Here is a 17279-nt window from a genome sequence, read left to right on the forward strand (position 1 = left end):
TTATGGAAGAAAGGGGGAAGGCGCCCTGTATTGTCTACATGCATTCACAGGCTTATGTTTTCTTCTATGGATAATAAAATATCTTTGACATCTGCAAGAAGTGGGCATAAAATGTCAACTCCATATTCAGAATTGCCAATAAATTCCAAAGTGAAGGTGTGTTAATAAGAAATGCATGTGCTGCATCCTCATTGTCAGGAGACAGAGAGGAGAAGAATTGTTTTGAGCAGTTCAATCAGATGTAATTGGAAGTGATAGGATGAAATTGAGCAAAAAAGAAATTTAAGTTGGACATCAGGAAAAATTGCCTAACAATCAAGTCAATTAGAGTCTGGGAAGGGCTCTCAAGGGAGTCTCAATCCATCTAACCCCTGCTCCAGAGAATATGTCCTAGTAGTCTGTCTAGACAGCAGGAATAGTGGGAGATGAATGTGCTTATTTGAGGATAAATTGCGTCTAAATATGGGTGCACCCAAAAGTCTTTTCAGAGTGAAGCAAGACTAACTTCTCAAATGACAAATGGGTGTTGTCTGTTTGCTGGTGCTGTTCACAGCTCTGCATAGTAAGTAGAATGAGCCCAAATGAATAACATACCACCGCCTTGGGGGAGTTTATGGTATACAGATACACTGGTTATTTAGCAGATGTCTCCTGATCCTGCAGGACACTTTATTGTTGTGCATTTAACAGTATCTGGAGTGTTTAGTGCAAAAGGTGAATTTTCTGATCCTGAGGCAAAGATGAAGAGAAGTCTGGGTCAGAATTTAGGTGAAAGCGTGCTAAAATCATTGGGAATCTTTCTTTTGACTCAAACAAGTTTTGGGGACCTGCTATTCCGTGCACAGAGAAGTCTGAGTGGTGCCAGGGAATCTGAAGTGTGAGCAGGAGACAAGAAGGACAAATGGAGGACAAACACTCAGAAGGGGAGTGAATGAGAAGAAACAAGGACAGAGCTTAGAGTAAAGGAGAGGTAAAGAAAGCTTTGAATTGTGAGATGGAAAATTTGAAATTCTGTTTTGTGAGAGTGCAAGTTTGTGAATACAGTTCTATCGCCACAAAATGCTCTTCCTTTGCAAATCTCTGTCACCCTCCTTGACCTATAATCGTTTTGATAAGAGGGCACCAGGATGATGGAGATGAGGCTATTCACGCTGTTTAAAACCTTGTTTCAGAGTCCATTATGTGGGATTTTTTTGGCAACACTAATATATGTAAATTCTTCTGAGTGCAATGGGAATCTGCGTGTTGCCATGTTTTCTTTTTCAGTTAGTAGGGTTTGGTCTGTGTTAGTTATTTGCATCCAACAAAGGGTGACTGTAGGCTCAGATGAAAGAGTAGCTCAGCATTTATATTCAAGGATTTAAAAGAGATGAGCGCTTTCTTCCCACATGAAATAAAAAACGTTTATCCTAGTACCTAATGGCTTCCACACAAATTTTTTCTCTTCAGTGTAGTTCAGCCTTTCATTCTAAACGGGCTGTTAAGTGGAAGCTGACCCACTTTTATCTGGCGGCCTGCATTAATGTGCTTTTGTGGAAGCCAATTATGATATCAGCATTGCTCTGTAGCGTATTCCCAGCAACTCCACAGTATCATAACAACAGCTGCACAAAATCTCCCTCTAAGTCATTTGCCAATTTTGTGCACATTTGCTAAACGTGCAATACCTGCAGCACTGCTGATTGCTATAGGGAATCTATGCTGTACACGTGGAAAAAAAACCCTAAAAGTATTAATTTTGTCTTTAGCGGGATCTGGTATAGTACAATAATATTTCTAACTTGTAAAGAAAAATAGTTTTCTGAATTCACATTATTTCCTTTTCAAATCCTTTTTATTTTCAAAGCTCTGTTTATGTGCAAATTGGATACAAGTAGAATTTGCCTTTAAATAGCATTAAAAATATTATTTTATATGACAGTTTTCGCCAGGAGAACATTAAAAATGCAAAAATTTGCACTTTGCTTCCTTTAGATGCTCTGCAAATAAAAAGGTTGACACACAGTCTTCCCTCTGGTTGCTTTGTGCTGTACCAGGATCATGAAGGGATATTCTCTTTTGTAACTGGTGTGAAGATAACATAACTAAAAGTATGTCACTCACTGGACTGGTCCCCCCAGTTCTCTGACGTAACATGGCATGGCATTGATGAAAACTATTCTGATCAATGTGTGCTTTCCTCCAGCAGTTCATAAGTGGATCTACATGTAGATCATATTCCTGCCACCATAATCATCATTAGCCACTGCTAACGCCAAGGATGGAGCAATAGAAAAAATTGCTTACATTTTGTCCCTTTCCTGACAACACTGTAGCTTGAACTTACGTTATCCTGACCTAGGAAACTAAGTCAGCTTTTATAAGGAATTTCTTTAAAAACTGGGAAGAAAGTTTTTGATCTGTGTATCTTTTGTGCTTGTCCAGGTCTTTTGTACCTAGCAACCTAAGGTTACTAAAGAATTTTGGTTCTGTTGATAAGTGAAGCATATCAAGCCAGCTAGAATCCAGATAATTTTAATAGCTCATTGGGCGGATCTTTGGAGTTCCTGAGTTCCAGTGCGAGTTGCACATGCTCAGCAACTTTCAGGATCCGGTTCTTAATCTGTAATTGCAACAAGAAATGACTTGTTGATAACTTCATACATTAAAAATTTTATCAGCCCTCAAACTGATAACATTAGGAGGCAACAAACCATGAAAATTAAAATTGTGATGATTTATTAAGGGCTGTTATTCAAGGATTGTATTCCTTATCAAGAATTATAATTAACAAAACTGTTTTCCTTCTTTAGCCAGAAATAGTCTATAATGATTTCCAGAGGCTATTTTACTTACAGGGTTTTTTTGCTTGTTGTTGCTTCACAAAACCAAGAAATTTGCATCTCTTGTTAAGTGAGATTTTTAAACTCCTTGTTATTACGGTTGTAGATGTTCCAGTTAGCTTACCAAAATCAATACTAAGATTTAATAAACCCCCCCAATTTTTCAAATGTCTGAACATGAGTAGCAGTGTAGTTTAGTTCAAAAGCCAACGAGCTGGAGGTCAGGAGACTGGCTTCGGCCTCACAGCTGCTACGGACTCGATGTGGGACCTCAAACAAATCAATTCCCCTTTTGTTGCTGCTGGTTTTTTCCTCCACCACTAATGTAATTTCTGCTTAGGCTGAACTCACTCCTTAGCTTCTGCAGTACCTAACACAGCAGCTGGGACCACTTGATACCACAATCCAATTATAAGATTAATAATAAATGAATTATATAATTGTAATCTTAAATTTAGTGGAATACCTCATTTTTCATTTGCATGCTGGTTGATTGTCCCACCTGCCTCACTTCAGCTTACAGTCTGAGACATTAAAAAGCCCTCTAAATTTTCTGTCAATAAATTGTTCATCCATCTTATAATTTCAAGGTTTGACTGATACGTACTGTGTGACAACTGAAATTGAGCTGAGGGTCCAGAGGTCCAAATCTCCAAAAATCATGAGTCAGTGTAATGAAATAATGTCCCGTTGGAATGAAGACCAGGCAGTGCTATTTATATACTGGTGACACGAAATAGAGGAAACCAGACTCGTCCTTTGCCAGTGGATAAATTGGAAGAAGGTACAGGGTGAGGGAGGAGCAGTTAGAAGATTAAGAGAATAATAAATGCCCAAGGAACTGGGCATATTCAGTCAAAAAAAACAGCTGAGGAGAGAAGAATCTGTCTGCATGAATCTAAGAGATGCTATACAGAAGACGAGCCAATTATTTTCTGTTAACAAGGACAGAGTAGTAGTAATATGTATGAGACAAACAGTGGGAAACTTCAGGCTGACTGTTTCCTGAGGCCTGTAACATCTGAGGGGTAGGACGAGCCGCCAGCAAAAGCAGTAGAACTACATCTGGTGGAGAAGGGGCTTGTGTCTCTCTCTGGATTTTGCTGTTTTGTCCTCATTAGCCCAATAAAAAATAACGCAAGGAGCAAAGCAGAGCAAAGGAGAAGAGCTAACTAAACTGTAACTTGAACTGTTTCGCAGTGACTAAACTGTAATGGTACTGTTTCCTATAAGAAAAAATGTATCCTGTCTACTCGTAAATCAGTTGTTTGGACTGGAAGTAGAATATTTCTAGTCATTAAAGCAGTTTGTCTGTAGCTCACCATCCAATGTGGCAGCAAGGATGGGATTCAAAAAGCATCTGCATAAACTAAAGACGAGTGATATTGCTGAAGTGTTTTTGTCAGGTTGGTGACAGGGACATAGGACTTTATTATCCTGCAGAAATTTTGATTCCTAGAGCCTGTATTCCTAAAACTGTTGGGGAGGGAGCCTTGCTGGCAGCTAACTGATCAGAGAGTTTCACTTTTCACTTCTCTGTAAAAGGAAATGGAATCTCTTTCGCTTCACAAAAAGAGGAGCTGATGAGACACAGCATGATGATTTAAGGCTCAGCTCTGAGAGCTGTATATTTCAACTGGAATCTTTTCTTAGCAAGGCTTGTGTGATCAGCCCTTCTCCCCTAAAGAAAACAATGTCAATTGAGAGAGATTCATTGAGGGGAATGAGTGAATTGTAGGAAAAAATCCTACAGGGAAGGTCATGGCTATTTGTTTCTGATTGGGGCCTCAAGTAATGACTTTGAATTAACATCTGTGATTGCTGTAGTAGTAAGAAGACATTGATGCACAATAATGCAAAAAACACTTGATGGTGATGGAGACTGTGAAGGAAATAATGGGGTTTTGACACACAGAAAAATACAACATGTCTTTTTCTGGAAAGGGGTCATTTGCATGTTCAAGGTGAATAGTGTTACTGGAGGGAAACAGGGCATCTGTTCAGTCTACAGCTGCTGCTGTTAAGATTCATGTTTCATAGATATTGAAGTCCTAATTTACTCTTGCTGATATATATATATATATGTATATATCTATATAGCAGGTAGTTTGGTCTGGAGGGGAGAATATATGTTACAAACTGTCTTCTCTTTACCTTTGTGGTGTACCTTTGTACAAGATTTCTGTTCAGTAGCACTAATTTCTCCATTAAACTAAAGCCGGCACTCTTCTGCCTTGCACACAAATAACTGAGTAGCATGTGCTGTGCAGCGGGAGGCAGGGTAGAGGATGGAGCAGAAGTGTTAGAACAAGCCCAGCACAGTAGGTGGCAGAAAGCACAAGCACAGCAGCTAACTTGGCCTGCCTGAAGATGGTGGGAAATTTCCAGCTGGAACAGCTTTAATGATTAAATGAGGTGTCTGGAAAGTTTTGCACAACGTGAGCTTGATGGACTTCAGGACATATTGCAAAAGCCATTTATTTGATGGCTTGAGTAGCTGTTCTGCAAGACTTTACAGGAGGAAAGACAGGTTCTTCCTTTGGCGTTTTGATATGAGCTGGGAAGAAGATTGTGGGGGAGTCTGCGTTTTCCACGGACTTTTCATTTGTGTTTAACTGCCCTCGGTTTCGGGACTTAGCTCTTGTGAGATATTATGATCTATAGAACTTGAATTAGGAACACATCTTTTGGCTTAATGAAGAAAAGACCTGAAAAGTTGAGGGCAAGTGGTGTGAACTAAGAGCATTTTGTTTTCTGGACTGGTTGAGTTAATTCACTATTTATATGTAATTATGTTTTGCTGCTGGATGGTTATCATTTGTAACTGTGAGCCAAAGTATCTCTGGGGCACTCTGGAGTTCTTCATATAAGGTTTTAATTATTTAAGTCATTATCTCTTGTAAAATATTTTAGTTGCTTCCAGGGGTTGACACAGGTTTCTGCATGATGGTGTGCTGTGTGCTAGAAACCAATTTAAGATGCCAGAATTCAGTGTTCAGAGCTTCTTGAATGTCAAGCAGGGATTTTCACAGGTCCCTTGAAATTACTGCTCTTTATCCCTAAGTTTGAAAGCATCCTGTGGAAATGACTGCAACTAATATAGCTGTGATATTGACCTAGAGAATTTGTGTTTGTACTTGCGAGCAGACCAAGGGTAAGTTGTTGAATCCCAGACACGTTCACACACATGCCCATATCTGTTTCAGGGGTAAAAAAAAGCAAAAGCTTGGGATTTGGGTGTTTTTTGGGGATGTTTTTTTTTTCTCCACATGTGTTCAACGTTTGCTTCTAAAGTCATTTACGTAGCTCTGCACTGCAGTCATTCGGCAGTGGGCCTGTTAATGCATACAGTGTGCCCTTCCAGCAAAGCCTTTAAGATGTTTTCACTGTAGCATACAGATGCCTTGGAAAGATTTAAACTGCACCAAAAATTAAAGGATTTTTTCCAGTTCACCTGGAGGGGAAAAATGAGCATCACTTTCTTGACAGGAGATGAAAGAAATAAAAAAAAAATATTTTTTGGGCTACGCATCAGAGCACTTATTTACAGTAGTTCTCATCATGGCATTTAACTTGCCCTCTGTTGAATCTTCATTTTTCATGTATTAGACACCTACAGCATAGAGCTCTACTGAGCAGAAAATGCAGTTTCTTCATATATTTTCAAAAATAAGATCCAGATGAATTGAAATGGGAAACAGCAACAAATACTTTTACATCTTTTTTCATTGCAAAAGAAACTGTTGCTTATTCTAGTAAAATAACTTTTACTTCAAACCTCAGTCTGTGCATCAATCAATGTTAGCATTTATAAAAAAAATGACTCAGCACTTTATTCTTCAAAAGGTTAATTTGTTCTACATCTCATCTAGGTAAATGTGTCCAGCTTCACGGATGCAGACAGTCATGCAAAGGTGTCTGATTCAAATGTCTTATTGTCAGTATCTCTCATTGAGTTTCTGTGATTCCTTGTGCTGAAAGTTAAGCCGGGCTTATCTGCATCAGCGCAAGGCTTGGGTTGTACCAGAGGCTGGACACCACCTCTGCACCTAAGAAGTAATTATAGCTCAGGAGACTTAGTATCCAATTGTCTGAGGAAATAAGCAGACACACCATAAAACACTGATAGTTTTCAATGAGAGGATCTCCCGTGGACATAAATAAATCCACTGTAACTAGCCAGTTCAGTGATACTGTTTTCTTACTTTGCTGTCATGCAAACAGTGGAGTGAATTTCAATGGAGAATTTGGGCTTTGTTGTCCTAGCCTGGGCACAGCTCTCTGGGAATGGAAGTGACTGAATCTCCCTCGTAGAGCTGCAGGCTGCTGTAAAATGTCATCTCACTTGGGAGCTGTTGCTGTTTTTCCTTCTGTTCTTTTATTTGGAAAATTCTCAATATTCCAGCGAGTCCTGGAGGCGCAGATTTAGGATTTTGTAATAGGGAAAAAGAGGAATGCCTTTCAAGAGTCAGCAAAAAGCTGAAGTGTTTCCAAGACTCTCTACTTAAAACACTACCAGCTGCTACTGTGAGGTTTTTTTATTTATCTCGAAGCCCAGCTCTGAAGCTAATAGTGTGTTGGTAAATAAGGGAGTAGGTGAAATTACTTCATGATGTATCTGGGAAGTCGGTAAAACTTCTGTGCCAGATTGAAGGTGGCTAAACTCCCTTGCCCTCGGCACAGCTCTGACAGCAGCACAAAGGGAGCTGTAAGCAAGTTACTTTGGGGTTTGTGTAACAGAAGGAGTTGGAGATTAGAGATGAGATTTTCTCTAGTTTGAGTGGAAGAGGGAGGAGATTCTCACTTCACAGGCATCCAGTGCAACTCACCATTGCTTTTTAAGCCCAAGGGTGTTGAATGGGAAAAGCTATTAAAAGAAATACTAAAGATGGAGATAAACTCATGGAACTACAGACTTCCGTAGCTGATCCAGCCATACCAACCCTTCTAAAGGTCAGTGAAGAGAAACATGTGCTTCTATAGAGCAATCCTTTTTCTTATCTCTGCTACATGGCCGCTTTAGGATGAAGTGAATTATACCCTGGTAGTGACCGTTACTCCTCTTTGACTGTAGAACGAGTCTTGATAACCAGCTCAGACCAGATCTTTACAGTAAAGGAATCTACAACTTGGATAAAGTCATCCCACCATCAGGCATTTGAACTAGGAAAGAGAAGCAGACTCCCCTGAAAAGTATTTTCCCTTCTTGTAGAGTATGGGATGGGGCTGAGATTATATGCAGGCCTGGAGTTTGGTGCTGTTTTAATGGTGTAATAGTGGCATAGATTCCTGCCAGCCTGACAAACATACTTGCTAGTAGGCAAGGATTCTTTTCAAACTTGTGGATAAAGGTTTGAATGTCCTTGGTTTATGCCACAATTACACTTCTGGAAGTCGTCATTTGTCACCTCCACGTTTTTTAGCTGTAGTATTGATTTGTTAAGAAATTCACATTGTTTTGCCTCCAAGAAACAAAATCAGAAACAAATGCCAAGAGCGTTCGGAAGAGTTCCTGTTTTGTCTGGAAATGGGACTACAAAAACTCTGTTTTGGTAGTAGGTGATAGATGAGCCCCAGTTTACTACAACAAGGAATCTCTGATAGATCGCTGGAGCTGGCCATCAGACAAAGCACAGTTGGGACAGAGTTTTAATGACCAAATTTTTCTTCCAGAAATGGCAGTGTGTGGAAGATGCCAGTGGAAAGCTCAAGCTACACAAGTGCAAGGGAATGGCGAACTTGGCAGCTGCAGGCAACAGCAAAAGCGCCTCCAATATTTTGCCCAAGTATTACAACAGGAATAGTGAAGACTGCAATTGTGAGGAGAATGAATACAAGCTGAGCCATGTCGGACGGAGAAAGAAACTATTCTCCAAGAAAAGTAAGCGAACCCATTGTATCTTCTGTCCCTGCCTTAGAGAAGGCTGTTATGAGTTTGTTCACTAACACAAATAATTGTTCTGATTTTCGTGAGCATTGAATTCTGTCAGCATATTTACTGTGTATCTGGCTATGAAACAGTGTGCCTCATATTGGACAATCAGATTTGAAAATGTCTCTGTAGGAAGAGGAATATTTTAATCCAAAATAGGGTTCTATATTTATGTCTTTCAAAACTGCAGTATGTACACTGAAGTGGCAAGTAGCATGTCCTTACATAGGCCATGAAACACTAACAGTAGTGTTTTACAGCAAATACTCCAGTTTTCAGTACATGCTTGGAGCCGTTACTGCAGTAATTTATTTTTAATAAGGATGCGTGTGCTTTGTTACAGAAGCTGCTTGCTTCTAAAATCCTTTCCTTGTGCTCAGTCAGCAGAGACAAGGCTGACTTTTAACAAGAGATTATGTCCAAAGGGGATGACTCTGTTTCTAGTTTCCTTGGCACAGATCAGGTGCTGTTTCAGAAAGCCCATTCCTCTTGCTCTGTATTAAACCTTAGTCAGACTAACATCTATATTTGAAGTACATAGTCTAATTATAGATTAAAGAGGCAAACGGCAGCACGGAATTATTATTCACTTGTAATGTTTCTTTCGTCTCACTCCACAAATACAGAGCCTTAATTATTTAGCAGATTAGTCTTTCTGTATAATGACCTGGCACAAGCTTCAAACAGAGAGTTTAAATTGATTTTCTCCCATTATATTTGCCTTGCAAGCTGATTAGTACCTACTAAGCTAATTTTTAGTTGAAAAAAATTATTGGTTCCAGGATGAAATTACTCAACTATACTTGCTGTTTAAATATGTGGCACAGCAGATAATCTTTAAATAACACTAGAACTTGCAGTTCAATTTCCTTTTTTTTTTTTTTTTTTTTTTCCCCCCTGAAGTCACACAGAAGAAAGTTCAGTCACGGGGAGTCAAATAACAGGAGTAGATCGAAGGCACTTAAATGAGAAGAGGAAAACAATTTAAGTGAGGGCAACATAATGCTATCTGATAATACTTAACACTTACTTAAGTACTTTTCATCTGTGTCGTGCTACCTAAACATTAACTAATTTTCACAACATCCAGACGAGGTGGTTAAGTGTATAATTACCTTTAGTTTATGAAGGAGATTGAGGCAAAAAAAGTGAAGGTTGCTCCCTCTGGCAGAGGGATCAGGGTGGTGGTGTTTTCCCCATGTTCTGCTCAGGAGAGACAGAGTTTTTCCTGTCGCCTTTGGCTCACTTGCCTCGTTGAACCGTAAGGCATAAACTTTAGCACAGAAGGTAGAATCTTGCCAATCACGTTCCCATTGCTTGTGTCTTGAGTGAACTAATTGACTCCACAGATGCTTTGTTTTTCCCTCTGCCCACATCCAGGGTGTGCCATACAGGAAGAGGTTAGCTTGGACCTATTGACGTAGACTCTTTGATTTGGTGTTGGCTATTCTTTCACGTGCTCTTATCTAATAAATCACACACTGAACGCAAATGAGCACAAAGCAATGCAAGTTGAGGTAACACACCAAGGGTTTTCTAAACAGCTTACCTAGAAACCTGTCTCACTGCATTGTGAATGGTAACAGGGTGACCTGAATACTGATGAGGTGTATTTGGATTTTTACAACCTGTTTCATGAGACTCGGGATAAAGTGCAGTCGGTGCTGGGTTGCCTAGTTCTGAGGGCATCTTTGGGGTCTGCTACTCAGAATTTGATGAGTGCATGGGATCATGCTGCAGCACTACTTGAATGCTAGTGAACACTATTCGTCAGATTGAACAGTAGCTAAATCGAAAATAGAATTTCAAACCGGATGAGGGTCACATCCACATTAACGTTTTAGTTCACAGCAAGGGTGCAGTTTTGAAGGAAATACCCTGATCACTCCCTTCTATCATGCACAGTAGAGATGGATTTGCAGAGAGCAGATTTGATGGATTCTAATCTACCGTCATTTGCAGAAAACTAAATTGGATGCCCTGATTCTGAGATGCACCAAGTGTGTTGCAAACTCTAAGGGGGGTATGAGGATTGGTCTTTCAGAAAGATTAAAACTGGTCATGTGCGGTAAGAACATGTGGTCTAAAAGACCAGATTAAATTGCTGATAAAGGGGCTGGAGCACCAAATGTTTTGATAAAATAATTACTTTCTAAAGTAGGCGTGGTCTAGACCCGTTGTCATGTGCACCAGTGCATTTAGCAGGCAAAAATGTTTCAAAATTGAGTAAATTCAGTTGCAAAATCGGGTCTTGTCATGTACGTGCTATTTGGGCCATGTACAAATAAACAACTCGCCTGCAAAGCCTTTAGATGCTAGAAATGCATAAACATTAATATTTGGTATATCTGGATTTGTGTGTCAGGAATATTTGCAGTTCTGTGTCCCCTTTATTTTCTTTAGTATGTTTTTATTTTTATAAGAAAGATTAAACAGAGCTTTGCAGTAGGAAGAAAGTTTAAAGTAATTGTGAGCTCTTAAAATGTTTGGCTGTGTTGTGGTCTGTTCTGTTTCTCTCGCTGTGGATTTGATCTCCTCCTCCTGTGATGAACAAGTGCACGTGATTAAAGGAGTTATTAAGCTGCACGTAGAGAAATGATGATGGGCCACACAGATTTGTAAACAACAAACGGAAGTGTGTGCAAAGGGCATTTTTATTCCAATTTTCATGTCATTTGTTTTTCTTTTGAGGTAATCTTAATGCTGGAGCAAAATTACCTCCTTTGTTATTAAAAAAAACAAAACAAAACAAACAAACGAAAAAACCCCAAACCTGAACACGAGCTACTTTAAAGATAATGCATTTGAAGTGTAATTTTTAATGGCAGTTGTGAGAAACTGGATGTAAGAAAGTTTTTTCTGTTGGGTTTTTTTCCTCTTGGACGTATCTGAGGGCACAGATTCAAAATAAGTTTTCCAGAAATCCCTAGGTACCTAATGCCCAAGAAAAAACAGCTCTCAACCTTTATCCATATTTCTAGACAATTGAGATATTTTTAAATAATTGACTTCAAAGTGCTTAATTTTACTTTGGTCTTGTAGGAAAAAAAATGCTTATTCTCTAGAAAATCCTGGAAAATATACAGACATTATTGGGAAATGTCAAGCAGGAATTCCTGAGGTTAGTGGTGGCTGTTTTTCCCGTGAAAAGTGTGGAAGCAGAATCCTTGCATACTGGCTTATTCTGTCGTCATTGTGATACTGGAAAATACATGAGATCCAAAACACCTATGGAGAGTCAGTGTCAACAGGGAAGACCAAGAGTTCTCGGTGTTCTGCAGTGTTCCTGCCGAGCGCTCACGCTCCTGCTTTGCGGAAGTTGCCGTGCAGTACTTATAGTTGGTTACAATCTTCTCAGTTATCCCTGAGAGAACTGTCATTTACAAATTACCTCTGTGTTAAATCATGAATTTGGCGGCTGCAAAATAAGTAGTAAGGCTTGGGTGACAGGGATGTGAGGAGAGTTAAATATAAACCCAAAGGCTGGGCATGTTTATGTCAGATAGGAAGTTTATGGTTTTACAATACAACATTGCCTCACTGTATTCAGCTGAATAATAATTTTGGATACTGGAGTTCATGCTTTCACTAGACAGTGTTGAAACCTGAGATGCTACCAAGAAAGAGTTTTAAAAAATCATGTGTGTTTGAGTCTCTAGACTGTCTGGGGAAGGCTGGACCAGAGCGGTGTCCTTCCTTTCAGGCTGCAGCGAAGACAAGCGTGCTTCTCAAGTGCTGCAAGGAGACTCGGCTGCATGAGTGGCACACTGAAACGGAGTTGGCTTTCTTGGGCTTACATTTCTCCAGACTCCATTTCCAGACTCAATTCTGAGGCTGCAGCTTTTCAGCAGTACTATCTATATGACGGCTGGCTGCTGTAAGACCAAAGGAAGAGAAGCATCGGGGCTCATAGAGCTTACCAAAGCCACAGTTTAATAACTTGAAAAAGGGAGGGTAGGTGTTTTGGGATAAATATTTAATAGCCGTAGATCTACTTTGTGGGTTTTGTACACAGGTAAATTAATTGGAGAGTAAAGCTTAAAGCTGGGGGAGGATCGACTAATAAGTAATTAGACGTTGGTATTTATGCCTGCAGTGCACTTTGCAGGTGGGAGAGCACAGCACGGATGAATATTGATCGTCTAAAATATTTTAACCACTTCCTCTGAAAATAATGGAGTTTGATACAAATCCCAGCGCTGAGTCAGCACTGCAAAGAGCACGTTGTGATGAAGTGATACAAGTCCTTCATGAGCTGTCTCTCTCCAGACCAATTTGTTCATTGTAAGGCTGGGTTAGTTTGGCTGCGAGGGAGGAGTAACTCCTGCTTCTAATTCTTCAGGGACGTGTGTAGACGACAGTTCCCTGCAGCTATCTGCCGAGTCCAACATGCTGGATTTGGATTGGCATATTAGACTTGGAAGGAAGGTAAATTGTTAGTTGGCTGAGCTTAACAAGATGAAATGAGAGAACAATTAAAGAAATGGGAGTTTATACTTTGAATGTAATTGTTAGGGTGTAGCTTTTTGGAACTTCCTCCTACTTCTGAAACGATGGGAGTTTCCTTCTCATTTAGTCAAACGTTTCCTGAATGGGTGCCTAAAATAGGGTTGGTCTTTTGGTGTTTGTTTTTTTTTCTCCCTTCGGCAGTGACTCACCTGGCTTAATATCAGCAATAAACTTTGAACCACAGGTGGGAAGTGTGCAAAGCCAGACAATCCAGCTGGTATTCCACTTTCTGTGTGTGGTGCTGACAAGAATATAGTGCTTGGACTGGTTTCAGGTGGGAGGAGATGTTTGTTTCTCTTCTCAGAGTCTGCAAAATGGCTTTTTGAGACTTTTGCGATCCATTTGGAATTAATCTAAAGCTTCTTGAAAAAAGTCAGGCTGTGTTAATGCCAAAACATGCCAAGTGATATGAGCATTTCTGTTGTCAATTTGGGTTTTTCTACCTCCCATTCCTTCTTTTTTCCCTGCTTGTTTGGCCGGGGAGATTATCCCATAGAGAAAGTTGGCTTTTCTGTGGAGCCTGGGATTGGCACATTGGTTGAGTTCTCACCTTATCAGATCACAGAAGGAAGTCTCCTTCTTGTGAGATGTGCTGTGTGTTTCAGCTCTGGGTGAAGGAGAGGTGACCGGAGCCAAGAGACTCAGTTTTTCCAGGATTGTCTTAGATGACTCCAAGCCTCATATACAGAGCAAAGACTCGGGCACTGGACAGGGAGGAGAAGAGAGGCCGTGGTACTTAGATTGTACTTTTTTCTCAAGGAATGAGGTGATTGTGCCTAATATAATGAGTGACTCTTGGCAGTTGTTGTCAGTGAGCAGGAAATATAGTCTGAGGTGGACCCCATCATACAGTAGGGAAGTTTAGTTATGGATTTAGACTCCATAACTGTGATATATTTGTGCCATTCCAGACCAAACAAGAGGAGCTCTGGGGATTTGTGCCAGGACAGAGAACTTTGGAAAGCAGTAATGGTGAAAAGATCAATGAGAATCTCCTACTGTGTAGTGGCAATTCGTAGCAAATGTTTTGCTTTGCCTTTGGGCTGCAAATGCAGAAGCAAAGCCTGATGGAGTGCAGAGCACTGGAGGGTGGTGCTTCGTGTAGAAACTCACCGACTGATCTGCACATCAGGAAAATAATTGCAAAGAAAAGAATTAGATGTGGATAAAGGTAAAAATTCAGATATTAATCCCTCCCGAAAAAAATCAAGCATCTTACCTTGAAGAAAGAGCAAAGAATTGAGAAGAGGCTCAGACTGAACACTGGGGACAACTTCAGGGAAGGGTTGCAGGAGCCCTAGCGCTGGAGCATTGTACGGTAGACAATGGAAAACAGTAGAGAAACAGTCGGTAAGGATGACCTTGCTGTCTTGAACTGTCATGGTTAGTTTTTAAGGTCTTACTGCCATCTAGTGACTCCTGGGTGGACAAGCAAAGTCTCTTTGAAGAGCTGTTTGCTCTTAAAATGGTATTGGACAATTTTCTTTCCCCTCTGCCATCCGTGTGCATTTCCATTACATCTGCCCTCCCTCTTATGCCTTAAGGTATCCATCTATCCATGCTAAAGGTAAGAAGCAGCAGCTCTCAGGACAGCTGCAACAAAGACCATTTGTCATCCAGTTAATTCCAAATGCCACAGTATGGGCTGGTTGTTTTTGTTCCCCAAGACCCACAAAGAGGACCAGTTGTAACACGCTGTTTCTCCCCCTCTTAATCCTTTCGCTTCCTTTTCCGTGCAGAATACAAACCAAGCTACGTCCGCAACCGCTCGATCCGTTCTGTGTCTGTTGAGCTGGATGGAGCCGTGTATAACTTGGGGTTAGAGGATGGCTACCAACCTGTCTTACCAAGAAACATCACCAAGCGGCACAAGATGCAGAGGGCTCTTCTTCGTGAGGAGGAAGACAAAGACGTGGGGGAATACAGTGGCACTGGTGGCATTGCAGAGTATACAGCCCCTAACCTAATAAAAGTGACTCACAGGTGAGTGCGTGTGGTATGTTTCTAAAAGCTTTTGCTGCTTAAGTGGCTGCTTTGCATAACTTGTGACAAGCGTATTGTGTCCCATTTGGATACCCAGTCTGGCTTCACTAAAATTCTTTTTCTCATCTGTACAACAGCTTTTGGTTTTGTTTCAATTTTGTCATGTACAGAGGGGCACGAAGCTACTGAAGAACTACAGCAGTGCTTTTGTGTCTTCTGTACTTTGGAGGCAGCAATCACCGATCAGGGCATGTTTCCAGTGAGGACCAGCAAAGCTGTTTGCAGGAGTTGCGTGTACACCTGTCTGAAATCAGGCTGCCCCCATGGAAATGTCAGTGTGCCGCGGGTGACCTGGCCTGGCTGAAGACCCAGGGCTCTAATTGGAGTGTGACCTGGTTTCATGTCGTACTCCAAATCAGCCCTGAGGGAGGAAGCAGCCTCTCAGAGCTTTCTGTAGCCAGTGCTAGGAAAGGGAAATCTGTGTTATGAATGAAGTTGGATGGACCAGGAGCATTGGGAAATGGAACATATTAAGAGAGGTGAGGGAATTGTCTGGGCGCTCTAATAGCTAAAAATCTTTTCCTCTGTGCAGGTCTGGGGACTGATGATGTATCTTCAACTGTACTTAATTAGTTTAGTCACCATTTCCGCTTGTGAATTATCAGGAAATCCACCAATCGTTATTGATTACATGCATTAAATTGTTTAATGACTAGCTCATGTGAACACACACGAGCCGGTTAGCTGCTCCTGAAATCTGTCGTTTCCATTTGACTCCTGTTTACAGGGTTAGAGACTTGCTAATAGGAGGAAACGTAGCCAGGCTGACATCAGAGAATTGTGCCCTCTTACCCCAGCTCTTATGAATGTTCAGGACCCATAAAGCACTATTTGTGCTTTTTTTTCTGGAACAAATTAAATTGATTTTTGCTGCCTTACTGGGTGAATCCCAAATCTGTACAAGGAACTGTCAGGAAGGTTGTGCATAATTCCTAAGGAGTCCCCAAGAACACTTGCAGAAAAGAAGGCAGGGGGACAACACGCATGACGTGGTTAAAAGAAAATAAAGAAGTATTTAAAATACTCAGCTTTAATTTAAACAAGCATTCAAAAATGACTGTGTGGTATTCGTTGACCCCTACTAAACTTCTCAGGTAAATCTGTCAAGCATTTGTTTTTGAAAGAATTCTAAAACCTGGATTGCATTAGAAGTTGTGAAACATAAGCACTTAAAATTGTCAGAGAGTATTTTGCCTTTGCAGTCAGGGAGATACCTTTGAAAAATTTTATCCCTTTTGTAGAAAGCAGCAGAATTTCTTTGTGTTTTGGGGTTTTTTCCACCCTTTTCTTTATGGTGTAGTAATACATCATATAAAGTACTTTATCCTTTCCCCTGTCCCTGTATCACTTAATTATGCATTGGGAAATTGCTTCTGAGTAATGCTTTCTGTGCTTGCTAGTTAGTAGAGATTATTTATGTAGACAGCCTAATGAATAAGCAAGAATTCTGTGCAGCACGATTTGCATATAGAAATTAAGCAGTCAACAGGTTCTGCTTGATAGGAATATTCTCCTTGAATTTTTCTGCTTCTGAAAAATTTCCACGGCAGCTCAAATCCAAACTTCTTTCCCGGCTCACAGCACACGCTGCTTCTCTTGAGTGAACATTGTTTTTTTGAATTCTGCCTGTCACTTCCAGTCTGGCTTCTCATCTGTCCTGGAGTTGTGGTATTAAAACCAGCTGTTTGCCTTGCTCTGCGCATGTGTATCCACTCTGACAAACATTGTTTGCTTTCCCATGCCCAGATGCTATATCCTGGAGAATGACACCGTTCAGTGTGACACAGACCTGTACCGGTCACTGCAAGCTTGGAAGGACCATAAACTTCACATTGACCACGAGGTCAGTGATGTTACCAGTCACGCGTTTTCAGTGGGTGTTTTTAACACAGTTTTTCTGTGAGCTGGTAGGATCGTGCTGACTTGTGTTTGTGTCTGACTGCCTCTGGGTATCTGTGTCCCTCCCTGGAACC

General features: G+C 40.7%; 1 protein-coding gene across 10 annotated transcripts in view; it reads left to right on the top strand.

The window, feature by feature from the left end:
- Positions 1-17279, top strand: part of SULF2 (sulfatase 2) — a 167594-nt gene that overhangs the window by 137902 nt on the left and 12413 nt on the right. For all 10 annotated transcript variants that reach the window (XM_054217960.1, XM_054217969.1, XM_054217963.1 and 7 more), the window contains 3 exons: positions 8496-8703; positions 15003-15246; positions 17053-17149. In XM_054217960.1, coding sequence (XP_054073935.1) covers positions 8496-8703; positions 15003-15246; positions 17053-17149 — 549 coding nt within the window. The remainder of the gene's footprint in view (positions 1-8495; positions 8704-15002; positions 15247-17052; positions 17150-17279) is intronic.

This window comes from Rissa tridactyla, chromosome 12, assembly GCF_028500815.1.
Source record: "Rissa tridactyla isolate bRisTri1 chromosome 12, bRisTri1.patW.cur.20221130, whole genome shotgun sequence".
Taxonomy (NCBI): Eukaryota; Metazoa; Chordata; class Aves; order Charadriiformes; family Laridae; genus Rissa; species Rissa tridactyla.